The sequence below is a fragment of the Myxocyprinus asiaticus genome, chromosome 5 (assembly GCF_019703515.2).
Source record: "Myxocyprinus asiaticus isolate MX2 ecotype Aquarium Trade chromosome 5, UBuf_Myxa_2, whole genome shotgun sequence".
Taxonomy (NCBI): domain Eukaryota; kingdom Metazoa; phylum Chordata; class Actinopteri; order Cypriniformes; family Catostomidae; genus Myxocyprinus; species Myxocyprinus asiaticus.
In genome coordinates, this window is record NC_059348.1 from 34,571,024 (window position 1) to 34,585,711 (window position 14,688).

General features: G+C 37.1%; 2 protein-coding genes across 11 annotated transcripts in view; one reads left to right on the top strand and one right to left on the bottom strand.

Annotated features, from left to right (window-relative positions):
- LOC127441029 (amphiphysin-like) overlaps positions 1-6,879 on the bottom strand; it is a 30,771-nt gene extending 23,892 nt beyond the window's left edge. For 3 of the 10 annotated variants that reach the window (XM_051698159.1, XM_051698158.1, XM_051698149.1), the window contains exons 1-2: positions 6,542-6,879; positions 1,564-1,644 (exon numbers count right to left, since the gene is read on the bottom strand). In XM_051698159.1, coding sequence (XP_051554119.1) covers positions 1,564-1,644; positions 6,542-6,610 — 150 coding nt within the window. In that variant the 5' untranslated portion in view covers positions 6,611-6,879. The remainder of the gene's footprint in view (positions 1-1,563; positions 1,645-6,541) is intronic. The other 7 variants (XM_051698151.1, XM_051698153.1, XM_051698152.1 and 4 more) reach the window with 5 other exon arrangements.
- A 764-nt stretch (positions 6,880-7,643) lies between these two features.
- LOC127441031 (ubiquitin thioesterase otulin-like) lies at positions 7,644-14,602 on the top strand. Its single transcript, XM_051698163.1, has 9 exons — positions 7,644-7,890; positions 9,566-9,729; positions 10,192-10,377; positions 10,458-10,528; positions 10,657-10,772; positions 10,863-11,003; positions 11,176-11,292; positions 12,870-13,139; positions 13,999-14,602. The coding sequence occupies exons 1-9, from the start codon at positions 7,888-7,890 to the stop codon at positions 14,260-14,262; spliced, it is 1,332 nt and encodes a 443-aa protein (XP_051554123.1). The 5' UTR covers positions 7,644-7,887; the 3' UTR covers positions 14,263-14,602.
- The last annotated feature ends 86 nt before the right edge of the window (positions 14,603-14,688 follow it).

A 14,688-nucleotide genomic window follows, 5' to 3' on the forward strand; every position in this document is an offset into this window, starting at 1 on the left:
CGGGAAAAGTCTTTAAGCTTGACTGGAGGAATGGGATGTGGTTGTTTAACATTCAGTGAAGCGAGCCAGGTTGGCACAACCCAGAAGTATATTTTGTGGTCACTGCAATTAGCCAGTGTCAGTTTGATGTATAATATTTCACAAGCTCTGATGCAGGGAACTGATGTGTATGATATATTATAACTGTTGATCTGGCTCCATGGAGTGTTTTATAAAAGGTGGATGAGCCAGACTGTCTGCACATGGTGTGTGGGTTCAATTTTGGCTGTGTATCCTTCAGTGTATCAGTGATTAACTCTGACTCAACAAATGTGATATTGGACCAAATCTGTCTGCATGCACTTTACACCATTGTGCACAAACCAATCATAGCTACAGCTCAAAAGATTACCTAAAGTCTCAAGAGAGTAAAAGGGATAGTTAACAGAAATGTAAATTCTGTCCTTTAAACCCATATGACTTCTTTCTTCCTTGTAACACAAAACGAGATATTTAGCAGAATGTCCAAGCTGTTCTTTTCTATGCAATGAAAGTGAACGGGGACTAGGAACAGCCATAGTTACAATTCACTTTCATTGTATGGAAAAGAACAGCATGGACATTCTGCTAGATCACTCCTTTTGTGTTTCATGCTGGAAAGAAAGTCATATGGGTTTGGAACAATTTGAGGGTGAGTAAATGACGATAGAATTTTTATTTTAGGTTGAACTATCCTTTAATAGCATGGGAAAAGGAAAGACAGGGACAAGTGAGAGGAGAAGTGGGGATAAGAGAGTTTTTATGGAAGCACTGGCACGCTGAAACATAAAGAAGTCTAATCAGGATTAGTGAGGACAGGTGGAGAGGGTGGGATTAGACTGTTACTTTTTTTTAGCAAACACATGCTTCTTCAAGAACTACACATTTCTCTCTATCTTCCTTCACAGCCACTTCAGTAAAACTGCAGTTTGTTTAATACAATTCAAATTTTTCATATCATTAAACTATTCAAGTTATTTGAGACAAACTGCTCTTAATTATAGAACTTTTGATGGAATGCCAGGTACAACTGTGCAGTAATCAGGCCTGCGTAACCATCCATTTGTTTATGCACATGCTACACCTGAAAAGATATGTTATTTACTGAGTTTACCACAATAGCCCATTGATTTCTTGAGTAAGAGAGAATGAAGAGCATCTAATCTATGCAGAACACGCTGCCAGGGTCATTATAGCATTGTGGATTTGAAGCTTTGTAATGACATCATTTATGAGAATCATTAAGTTGATTTAAACAGCAAAGAATCTTCAGACAAAAGAGAAAATGTGGGTGCACCTTCAAGGTCTTTATCCCATTTGTACATAGAAATCTTACAAGATAAAGAATGTGTGAATGTACATTTTCTCACTAATACTGACCGATAAAGCAGACTGAAACAAATGGAAAAACAATAGAGTTTGGTGCTGGTGGAGCATAATGTGGATCTATTCTGCTGGTGGGAAAATCAATCCAGCATAGCAACCAGCCAAAGGGCCATTTCCCATCCAAAAACAGCAGAGTTCTGTGGATCAGATTTAACTTACCTCCTGTCTTTTGAAGTTTTGCACACACTGCTCAAACTGTTCATCTTTCGTCTCATCTGCCTTTCCCAACTTCTGCAGAACCTGTAAGAAAATAGCACAAGGGGTCACAGAAAGAAAAAAGAATGGAAGGCAACCGCAGTGCTTTTGGACCAAACTTATTATTTTATTTTATGCTATAATAAACATAATAAAATCTGGTCATTAAAAAATGTAAAAACTAGGAATTTTAAAATGGTGTTTTCCATGCATGAAAAAGTAATGAAAATTAATAATATTTTAATCGCTTTTATGTAAAATATATATATATTTCAAAAAATCGATAATGAATATAAATGTTTGAAGTTATGCTGTGCTCTAAAATATTGAGATGTACAGCAATAGACATTGCTTTCTTTAGCATAAAAGTTGCACACAAGCAGGCCCAGATGGAATCTGCACACGCAGAGCTACACAGAAAACATGCAGATTTATGCAGAATTCTATGCATTTCTCCTTCCTTGCATGTTTGTTTATTAAATATTTTGGTGAATTTCATGATGCTTTTAGCTGCCTATAAGAGTATAGTACACTCAGGTACATCTAATTGATTTTGCTATGTTTAAATCCCTTCCTCAGAATGCTGCAGATTTTGCCAAAAGATCAGCGCAGGAAATGCAAAAAAGCCATTGTAAAGTCTGACCTTTGAGCAAATCATCCTTTAAATCAGTTCTTTTCAATTAATCGATCGAACTGTTTAACAAATTGGTTTGAATGTCACATTGGTAAATCCATCTGAATTTAAATGGTTTTGAAAAATTAAAAATCCAGTAAACAACTAGAAAAGTCATGGAAAAGCCATGGAAATGTATTAGTCAAAAAAGTGTTAAAACCCTTTTTTAACACTTTTTAAAAAAGGTTAAATCACATGAAAGACATAATAGCCAACTGTACAAATGTCTCTGTGATTTATACAGTATCTGGATATCTTTCTACCTGTATATCCCTCTCAGTTTGTTTAACTGCATTTCTCAGAGATAGTAAAGATGAACATTTAGAAGGATCAGCACTCTCACTGATTCAGCTGAGCCATGACTGAATCCCCATGAGGAAATCCTCTAACGGTGTCTGTTGACTGAGAGGAGAGAACACCCTCTGGACGGTATGATATGCACACAAAGAAGGGCTGAGGAGAGCGGGGGAGGAGGAACAGGCATAAATTATGCTTCCTAGTCTGTCAGGTTTCACTGCCAAAAAGAGACTTCTGCCACATGAAAAACTCACTGCCTACCCAGTACCCACAATGTCTAACACCTGAAAATGGCTGTCATCTGTTACTCAAATGACGCATTTGTAGAGAACAAGAGAGGTGCCTGTTCCAATTTTACTCACCTAGTATTCAAAAGCCAGCCCAGCACTTCCTCTTCTCGAAAATATTGTGTACATTTTATGTAAGATTTGAAATGCTTGACACCCCCCCCCCCACCCCCACACACACACACACACACACACACACACACACATTTTGAGAGATAATCAATATGCTTGCCTTCCTGCGCAACCTTTTCGATCATTTACAATCCCACTGCTAGTGTTTCTAATGCTAAATCTTTACACAGTTAGTGTGTAAAAACATAGTCTGTATTTGCATGTATTTATGTTGCATGGGCCTCGGTCAGTAAACCACAGAGACGGTGCCCTGGGAATATGAATAAGGTCACATACAAAAGCTCCACAATGCTCCTGGGTGCTATTAACTTGCCATCTGGATGTTTCCTTTGTGACACGCTCACTCACACATGTTTACTGGAAGGAGCTTTGATATGGATCAATAGGTAGCATGTTGTGACACCTGTCAACATCGAATCATGCATACAAGGAAATTATACATCACAGTGTTTGATATATTATCATCCATTTAAAACGACGTAATCCTCTGTTTTTATTTTTTATAATGCACAAAAATATAGAGACATGCATCAGAAGTTTGCTTGTTCTGCTGCAAACATTAAAGCACATACATCAAAGTTGAATTTAAGATATAAATAATCTGTTAAAAAAATTATATAGTTATTTAAGAAAAGTGCAGAGCACTAACTGTACCTGAGCGTATCAGTACCTGAATGTTACTTGTGCCATTTTTTATTTTAAATATAGGATTATGAGAACATTAAGATTAAGGTTGCTTTAGTCATGCAGTGAGTGTTCCATTGCAAAGGACAAAGACAATTTGTATGCATGTTTCGATATTTCTTTTTTTTCTTTCTCTCTCTCAAAGACACTAACCCTAACAGTCAGAGAATCAACACTGGTCTGACATTGCCAAAGGCAAATGGGACTAATTCAAGATACAATGCCCAGCCTGGAAACACTATACAACAGAAGCAGCTAACCTATGAAATATTTACACAGCTTTAGAAATCCCACCTTGTCTCATTCACATACAGTAGAGTGATGTCCTCTGCTTTATTTAGATGGATTATCTTTCATTTTATTATGTATGCAAAAATCGAGTTAGTTCGCAAAACAATGCGTAGTGGGAAATCTTCTCCATAGTACATGGAACAGTGCCATTTAAACAATTAAAGAGATAGTTCACCCAAAAATGAAAATTCTCTCTTCATTTTCTCACCCTCATGCCATCTTAGATGTGTATGACTTTCTTTCTTCTGCAGAACACAAACATTTTTAGAAGACTATTTCAGCTCTGTAGGTCCACACAATGCAAGTGAATAGGTCCCAACATTTTGAAGCTTCAAAAAGAATACAAAGGCAGCATAAAAGTAATCCAAATGACTCCAGTTGATAAATCCATGTCTTCAGAAGTGATATGATAAGAGTAGGTGAGAAACAGATCTATATTTAAATCCTACTTTACTATTAATTATCCTCCCAGCCCAGTGGGTGGCGATATGCACAAAGAATGCAAATCACCCAAAACAAAAAAACAAAAAAGAAAAGAAAAGAAAAGAAAAAGGAAGAATGTGAAAGTGAGAGTGAATATTTATAATAAATAAGGACTTATTTATTAATATGTTTCTCACCCACACTTTTTATATCGCTTCAGAAGATATGGATTTAACCACTGGAGTCGTATGGATTACTTTTATGCTGCATTTAAGTGCCTTTTGGAGCTTCACATTTCTCGCCACCATTCACTTGCATTGAAAGAACCTACATAACTGAAATATTCTTCTAAAAATCTTTGTTTGTGTTCTGAAGAAGAAGGAAAGTCATACACATCTGGGATGGCATGTAGGTGAATAAATGATGAGAGAATTTTCATTTTTAGGTGACCTATTCCTTAAAGTGTTAATTTCATATGATATCACATGATCTCAATGCTAATATCCTGCAACGCAAAATATAAATCAATTTACATGCATTTCTCTTGTTATGCTGTTGGCATATTGGAAAATGTTAAGTCACAGCACTCAGTGTATATAATACTACATCCAGTTGTGATATTCTCTCAATTGCTGTTATAATCCCATTGTCACAATACTGCAATTCCACAATCTTCATAAGGCTAAAAGCAACAGAAGGAATCTAAGGTATTTCATCCTCAGATTAAAGGATCTCTTACACCCTTTATCATGTTATTTGCCCCTGCCAAGAAGCTCCAGTTCCAGAGGTTGTAAATTATACACCTGCTCTTAAATGTACTTGTCTTAACCATCAAAAAACAATCAAGTTACATTGATAGAAACAGACTGCACATTCTTAAATTGTGTGGCTCCATGATGAAATATTGGATTTTTTCTGGCTACATAATTGTACCATCCAATTGTGACAAGCATAAAAACAAGGGACATATTGCACAATATTCGTGGAAGCCCAAAACTCTGGATTTTCATGATTACAGTTTTGTTCTAAGACCCTCACCAGGTGACAATCTTTGTTAAATGATAACTGAAACATGTTTATCTAGGGAATTTCACTTTCAATGTCTCATTATAGCTAGCCCTCAGTCTGTGAGTGAACCGAGGGTATTAAAAGAAAAACAATCCTCTTATTGCAGAACGGTTAGGGTTGGAGAGAACCACTACATGCTCTCTATTTAGCAGGTATTTTTAGTTCACGATTTTCATGTTCAGTCCGCTACGAATTGCAAAATATTACGCATGCTGTTGAAGCAAAATCCCAATAATGCGATCGCCAAAACCCAAACTAATACCAAAAAAACAAATCGTAAGCGACATCAACTTTCTCTGCTATCTAGCCAATATCTTGTTTAAAACAGGGAGAGATTATCGCACGCCTCTTTACAAGCACATTAAGCATGCAGGCCTTCGCCGATCGCGTGGCCACTCGGAAATCTCCCCCAGGTAGTATTCATACCGCATAGACGAGGGCATCCCCCACCTCCCCTTCTTCTGACCTTGCAGGAGAGTGACAGTTTTAACCAACATCTTGCGCAAGATATGGATTGCATCGTCAGAAATGCAAAGAAAATGTTAGAGAAAAAAAAAATATGATATGCATGTGATAACAGTAAGACAAACCGTAATACGTGTCACTATGTCAGTGACACATTATAATCTACTAGTCATACAGCCATTTGATCGCTTCAATGGGATGTCTATTCAAACTGAGATCAATAATGTATCCCTTCAGAAAGCACATAATAGTTTAGACCCAAATATTATAATTGCTTGCGATGTAGGTGCAAGTTGGATTGCTGTCGTAAAGCACCTTCTTATCCTCGCTTTTAAACGGCAGTGCTGGGTAAGATTGCAGTCTGACATTGCAACAAGCACCAATAACTGAACGCTGGTGTTTCTTTTATATGACGTTTACAGTGTGATACAAACACAGTGTGTTTACAGAAAGATAGCAAATCTTTCTTTGAACTGAAATATTTTCAGTTAAGACGCACACCTGAATCTCCTCTACTGGACAGCTCCGCGAAGGCAAAATCCTGACTTTGGCGTCATCAAACGTCCCCAAAGCATTCAGTCTATTTTATCTGTAACAGTTCGGACACTATTGAGATTCCTACCTTCTCTTGCGCCCGACTGAGCCTTTTCTGGACGTTTTTGGCAAATATGCCCGTCTTTATTTCAGCCATGGCTGCTTGCTCTGAGACGAGAAAGGCGACGTTTCAGCACCTCCAGAGCACAGGAAAGCAGAGGGGGAGGAGCGGCCTTTAAAGCCACAGTACACACCACAGAGCAGCGTTACCAAGACACAACTGGCCGACTCAGTCATTCATCTCAGTCATTCGGATGTTGGATGCCGAACACGTTTATGAATTTTATCATGAATTACGCGCTACACATTGTAATATGAATCAGCTCGTGCATGCACAGATGGTAATGAGAGCGTTGCGATAGCGCTCTCTACTGCATCTCTTGAGGTTGCAAGTGTTCTTCGGGGCCGTTCACATCGAACGCGTATTTGCGCTACCAAAGCTATACGCTTTAGATCAGGACGCAGGTGTCTCGAGACGCGTGTCGATGTTCTTTTTAACCAGACACTGCGTCTAAAAACGAGGCGCTAAAAAAACAAACAAAAACAAACAAACAGCAAGACAAGGCAACGGTCTGAAGCACAACGCAACAATAGTTTGGAAGTGAACAGCCCCTTACACTGACTTTGCGCACATTTCACGCTCTAATCCCTCCTTCCTGTTGCCTACTTTTTATGGCCCTCACTGGCAAAAGCAGGCGCAGTGAAATCACCGACACCACCGTTTTTATTATTATTATTATTATTAATACATTGCAAAATGTGTTTTACCTCTAATGTTTCAGTGTATTTTGTAAAAGAGCATCAAGAAAATATCTATAATTAACACTAGAGAAATATAGCAAATACATTTATGATACACACGAGGAAGTTGCATAAAGGAAATTACTTACTTTTTATAACCATGTTTTTCAAGTTTCAAATAGCCTATGTATTCATTTTAAAAAATCTGGAATTGTGCAGCATAGGCTATACTTGAAATAAAGTAAGTGCTGTCATCTAGTGGATGGAAAAATAACAGAGGCAGCAGAGCCCTGGGTTTACGCACTGTAGATTACGGATGCAATAAGGGTCTATTTTGGTTGGAACATTTTAAAGTTTAAAATCCAAACACAACTCAGACACATGCTACTCAGAGGCGGGCATACCCCGGGCATATGAAAACTAACAAAATGACAACATGGCAGACACAGGCAGAAAAAAGCCCGAATTAAATGAAAGTAATCGGCTGCATTTCCGGAAGAAGAAAAAAACGGCATTTCACGAGGTTCAGATGATGAACCTTGAAACTGCTGGAGGCTACTTAATAAAAACGTTAGAAAACAGAACCAGTATTGAGTAAGTGCCAGAGATTGGTCACAAAGGAAGTGAAAATGAATGGTAAGTTTATGTAGCTTTGAGTCGGTGTTTCTTTGTGTAAAATGTTGCAAAGACAACAGAACGAACGGATGTTGAGATGTTTAGGTTGTTTAGTTTAGTTTCTTAATTTTATTAAATTTCTATTTTTTAGGGAAAAGCCTATCTAGGGACCTGAGATGCAAGTAAGCATGTGCTATAGGCTAATCTCCTTGACAATGCATCTTTTTTAGTTTTTGGACTGAAATCATGTTTTTTGTACTATACCTATACAAATAAAGACATAAATAAATACATAATCATAATCAGATAACAATCTCTGCGTTTTTTTACCATATAGGACAAAGTGTACGGTATGGTCAAACTGACACCCATGTCGCAAAATTGTCCGTGTCTTCTCTTTGTAAATCAGCAATTTTATCGTAGTAAACTCCACACATAGTTCATTCCAAAAGCATTGTATTATTTAGTGTAAAAGATTAGCGGACAGGTGGTCAATTTGTTAAGTGATGAGCTGTTTCCCCACAAAAGCAGTTCATTCAGCAGACTGAAGCATCTCCTCCATAGATATCCATTAAAAAAATAAAATAAAATAAAAAACGGCCACTTGGTCTCCTCGCCAGTGTACCGCCCATAGAATGTCAATGGGACCGCCGCGTTATGTATTTTGTTACAGGCGCGAACAAAACAACCAACTTCTTAAAGGAATATCCCGGGTTCAATGCAAATTAAGCTCAATTGCATTTGTGTCGACATATTGATTACCACAAAACTTACTTTCGACTCGTCCCTCATTTTCTTTATAAAAAGCAAAAAGTAGAGGTTGCAGTGACGTTGGAGGGTGTATAGGCAGAAATGTGAAGCATATATTTTTTATAAAAGCACTTACTTTCATTTTTCTATTAAATCTTGTGCATTATTTGACCTGTAATGTTGTTTAAATCTTGCTTGTTTTAGTGCTTACAGTTACATTGTGGTGGCAACAAAGTTTTAAAATTGAACATACCGCATCTTTACACAGAAAATGTTAGTTAGCGATTTAATCACACTAAAATCATAACACACATATTGTTTACATGTTGTGGCTGTTCTTTTAAAACAGTGAGTTTTTTAACATTTAGGAACTGACCCCATCCACTTTCATTGTAAGTGCCTCACTGTAACCCAGATTAATATTATTTATTTTTTTTAAAGGAAAGGCGAGTCGAAATACATTTTTGTAGTTATCAATATTATGTTATAATTGCTGTCAAATGAGCTTAACTTGTATTGAACCCAGAAGGTCCATTCAAATCTGCCATCGGAAGCAGTAGCTGTCCGAAAACTACAATTCCCATAATGCCCCGTTCACAGGAAGTATTCGTATGCTATCTGGATGGAAACCTTCATACTTTGTAGTTCGTGTCCAGAAGGCCAATAAATCAGGTAATTTATATAAAAGCTCCTTCTTCAATTTTGGCAGTTTAGTCTTGGTGTTGTTAATACATTAATAAATAAGTAGTTACAATTCGCTTCGTTGGCAATTTGAAACGTATAATGTGTGATAAAGTCCTTGGACCTGTCTGCACGCGGAAGTGTCTCTGCTTGTTTTCTATGTTTTCCTCGCATCATTTGTTTTCACTGAAGTGTTGTTCGTAAAAGTTAGTTACTTCAAACTTCACCTTTAATATTCAGCATCTGTATTTTCCCTCCACATCAGGCATGCAGTGATGCAGGTTGGATGTCCTTGCACATGTGCCATGAATCAGACTCGGGAACGAATGATGTGCAAAATATCCAAGTCAAAACCATGATTAAAAATGTGAACTCGAGTTGTGATTCTGGCCGTCAGAGTCAGCACAAAAAAGCAAAGAAAGATCACGGGTATGCATCATCTTTAACTCTTATAGTAAATATACGTTCAAAAGTTGAAGTTAATATTAAACAACTTGAGTCAGTATGCTCGTAACACTACTGTAATGTCTTTGACAGTGTGGGGGCCCTCTGGCGGATCTGGGGCCCTAAGCAACTAGCTTAGTTTGCCTATTGGGAGGACCGGTGTTGTATCGAATTTTGTTCCCCGTCGGAATCTGTTTTCCCCTAGCCCCGATAGGGTATGGGGTTAGGGTTAGGGTGGTAGGGTAGGGAAGGGTTAGGCTTAGGTTTGTGCATGAGGGAACGCATTCTGACAGCGGAGAATGTTACCATCAGATACTGTTCCCCCATACAGTTCTGCTGGGGGGAAACAGATCCCGATGGGGAAACAGAAACAGAGTTCGACACAACACCGGCACTGGTGTAGGTATATGTTTTTGTGTGTAGAACATAACTGGTCTCCTCTCTTAGATCGACACCATCTACTCATGGTCAAAAAGCTGACGTGAAAGACGGGGCACCTGTAAAAGATGCTTATTCTGTTGGACATGAGAGAAGCTTTGAACTCAATGTCGCTATGCATAAACAAGCTAAGAAGGAGGCCAAATCTACTCATGTTGAAAGTCATTCTTCGCAGCAACATGAAGATGAAAACAGGTATACTTCCTGTCAATTCAGCTGTTGCCAGGCTGCAATTCATCAAATCAAATTTTTTACCAGGTACTATTATTTCCTAGTGAGATGGACCTGTACAGAGGAGAAGAGGAAATAGAACAGGAACTATTAGAGAAGCACCAGTCAAAGTCAGGTAGATGGCCGTTTTGTGGGAAACATGTCATACAGTACCATAATGTTCAGTCTGTATTGATCTGTTGATGCATCACTGAATTGCTTTGTCTGAGAGGTTATATGTGTCTGAGTAAAAGTTGTCTCTAGTCCCTTCAGTGGCTGTTTGTGCGAGCCAGAGCAGCGTGTTAGATCCTGAGGATCTTCAGACCTACAGCGAGAGAGAGTGGAAAGGCAACACCACCAAAAGTCGCCTTATCCGAAAGGTTTGCTTTCTAGTGCTACAAAAAAACTTTCTCTCACATGTTAAGTGATTTGTTTAAAAGAGAATTGCTCAATTGTACTTTTGTTTTTAGGGATATGAAACAATTGCCAATTTGTTCGATCTACGTAGAGTAAGAGGTGATAATTATTGTGCCCTGAGGGCGACGCTCTTCCAGGTGCTCAGCCAGTCCGAACAGCTTCCTGCGTGGTCACAAGATCCTGACATCATTAAAGTAATTACTGTGCATAGATATTGTTACCAATTAGATCCTTTCTCATTTGGGATTTACAGAGATTGTGAGGTTACATGTCATGTCTTCATTCATATTTTGTGTAGTAATACAGATACATAATGTTATTATGAGTTATATTAATTTCATGCATTGTGAATGTTTCCTGTCATAGTGGCCAAAACAAATCGAGTCTGATAAGGATTTGATTCAGGACTGGCAGTTTCCATTTGAAAGCAAGAAGAGCAAAGTGGAGCTGATGGAACAATGTCTGGAGCTCCTGAAGAAAAGGGTAACTCTTGTCTTCTCTGCATAGCTTTTTTATTTACGTATGTATGTTATGTACAGTATGAAGTATAGGGGAAACCGGGGCTTGTTGTTACACTTTTTTTACTCCAATGATTTCCTTTTTTTTTTTTTTTTTTTTTCAAGTACATTTCTGTATTTTCACATACCTTTAAAGTTTTGACTACCAAAAATGTTGTCACTATATTGGGTAATTTGTCACAGTGGACTCTGCCAGTGCACTGGTGGTGTATGTTTCATGTAATCATTCAGGGAGTTACATCACCACCACCACCACCAAAGCAAAATCTTTGACACTCTTTAAATCTGCGCCTATGAATAAAACAGCCTTGTAGGCTTTTCAGTAAAATTTAAAAAGTAAAACAGTTATGAAGCATGAAATGATTAATAAAAGATAAAAAATGGCAAAATTTTGGCTAATAAATAGTGTTATGAAAATGTGTATACATTTACTGTACAACATTTAAAACACGTGAAAACCTACCCCAATAAAAATGTGACAACTTGCCCTGACCTGCCATAAAAAAAGACCCTTATCCTGAGAACTTAGTTCAAAATTCAGGTTAAAATCTTACTTCATTGTACAGTATAGTTAGGGATGGGACAAATAGTTATCTCACGATTCGGTTTGATATACGAAATGAGGTTCTCGATTCGATATGATAACACTTAAATGACAAAGTATGGCAGAAAATTGTGTTTATATTTTGAAAAATGTTTGCGCAAAATGCACATTATAATTTCTCATCAAAATAAAGTTCTTTAATCCAAAATATCAATGCTCAATGTTTAAATAATAAGAGTTTCTCGGATACCTTTCATTATATGAAAAGATCACAAACAAAAAAGCTTTCAAAAATAGTGGGCTACATTCAGGCTGATCAGATGCATAACAAATGATAGAACTGAACAGAACCTGTCCTGAAAAAGTATGTGAAAGTATACATATATTTGTATAAGAAGCGCTATAATGGTGCTGTCACTTTAAGAGTTTAACATGCATATCACAGACTTGCACAGGTGTTGCGGTTCATTCATTAACGAGAGAGAAGTCTTGGTTTTTTAGCGCATCTGTGCAGTTTGTGATTAAAATTAACATTTATTTTTGCTTTTTATCTGACTGCAAAGAACAGAAAATGTATTAAAAGACACAATTTTCAATATTCAAAAATCAAGCAATGGAGAGATTATGATATTTTGTCTTTTTTTATTTATTTATTTATTTTTTGGTCCAATATATATCGAAATTCAATATATCGTCCCTTCCTTACATTTAGTTGACCCTTGCCTGAATGTGCGGTTGTATGGTTTTAATGTGTTCACTTGTTTATCCAACAGCTATTGTTTACAAAAATATGATGATATTCAAATTTCAGTTTGGAGGAAAGAATTCAAAAAAGTATTAAAATGTAAGAGTTTTGAACTTGATGTTTGAACACAAAATGTTAAACCATTGCTAGAGAAAACACATATTTGTATAATTAGACTTTTGACTCAAAACCTTATAGTTAATGAGACATATATTCAGCAGTATGGTCTGGCAATGTATATATTTTTTTCCAGTTGCAGGAGGCAGTCCAGTGTAAAAGTCTTAAGGAGAGGGAGCTTATATGCCAGCAGGTGTTCGTAGGTCATGATGAGGAGTATGAGCTTCTGGAAGCTCTGAAATTCCTGATGTTGAGGACTGCCATTCAGCTACACTCATATATGGTGAAAGGCTCTGATGTACCTGAGTTCTGCTGGCTCCTCTTTGCTCGTGACACCTCTAAATGCCCTCAGACCCTCCTCACCAACCACCTGAGACATGTAGGCTTCAGTGGTGGACTGGAACAGGTTAGCACACTGCTTAAAGCTTATGTTTATTAAAGATAAGTTTATTAAACTTTTACTTCAAATTTATTTAAAGGAATAGTTCACCCAAAAATGAAAATTCTCTCTTCATTTACTCACCCTCGTGTTATCTCAGATGTGTATGACTTTCTTCTGCTGAACACAAACAAACATTTTTAGAAGAATATTTCAGCTCTGTAGGTCCTCACAGTGCAAGTGAATGGGTACCAAAAATGTTGAAGCTCCAAAAAGCACATAAAGGCAGCATAAAAGTAATCCATAAAACTCCAGTAGTTTAATCCAAGTCTTCTGAAGCTATATGATAGGTGTGGATGAGAAACAGATGAATTTTTAAGTCCTTTTTTTACTACAAATTCTCCTCCCCTCCAAGTAGGCAACAAAATGCACTAAGAATGTGAATCGCCAAAAACACAAGAAGAAGAATGTGGAAGTGGAGATTTATAGTAAAAAAAAAAAAAAAAAGGAAAATATGTATCCATTTCTCACCCACACTCATAATATTGCTTCTGAAGATATATATTTAACCACTGGAGTCTAAAAGATTTATTTTATGCTGCCTTTATGTGCTTTTGTAGCTTCAAAATGATGGTACCCATTCACTTGCATTGTATGGCCCTACAGAGCTGAGATATTTTCCTAAAAATCTGTTTTTTTATTTTTTTCATTTTTGTGTGAATTATTGCTTTAAATCTTGACCAACAAATTATGAATAATAACTACTCTTATCATTGTTATTTGTTGCTTGCCTGTACTGCTAATTAGTTGTATTGTTTAAATTGTTGAAGTGATCATTTTCCATGCTATGCTCACCGAAGGAACCTCTTTTGATAATGTCTTTTAGGTAGAGATGTGCCTCCTGGGTCATTCCCTTCAACAGACGATCCAGGTATATCGGCTCTACAAGTCTGACACCGAAGAGTTCATTACATTCTACCCCAATCATCACAGGGAGGACTGGCCTTGCCTGTGCTTGCTTACAGAAGATGACAGACACTACAATGCACTTGTACCCAAAAGTCAAACATCTGCCAAATTTGATAAATATGGAAGACCAAAGTGGAATCAGCCCTCAGATGGACAATCATATGTAACTACACATCTTTAAAGAGTTTATGACAATCACTCGTGATCTTCAAAGCTCAGGAGTAACAATCCCTGTTTTTTCCACATGGCAGTTACTGGATTTGTGTTTTGGGATGTTTTTGCTTTCTTGTTTTAAGTAGTTTTAATGACTTGTTTATCCGTATTCTGCTACCTAAAGATAGGCAATATAACATTTTAAACCAAATGTTAGGTCATTTTAAATTAAGGATGAACCAATACATTTTTAAATGAATTCAGTACAACAATTTTATGAGACTTAGCTGCAACACCAGCTGATTTATTCAGTTTACAAGGTTAATTATTGATTTGCATATTGCAATAAAATAAAATTTAGTTTTAGACTTGTGTGGGTTTTTCTTTTCTAGATTGTTAGCTGTTTAATTCAGTGAGCTATTAAATTTAGTGAGCTATTCCTGGCAGTGTCTGT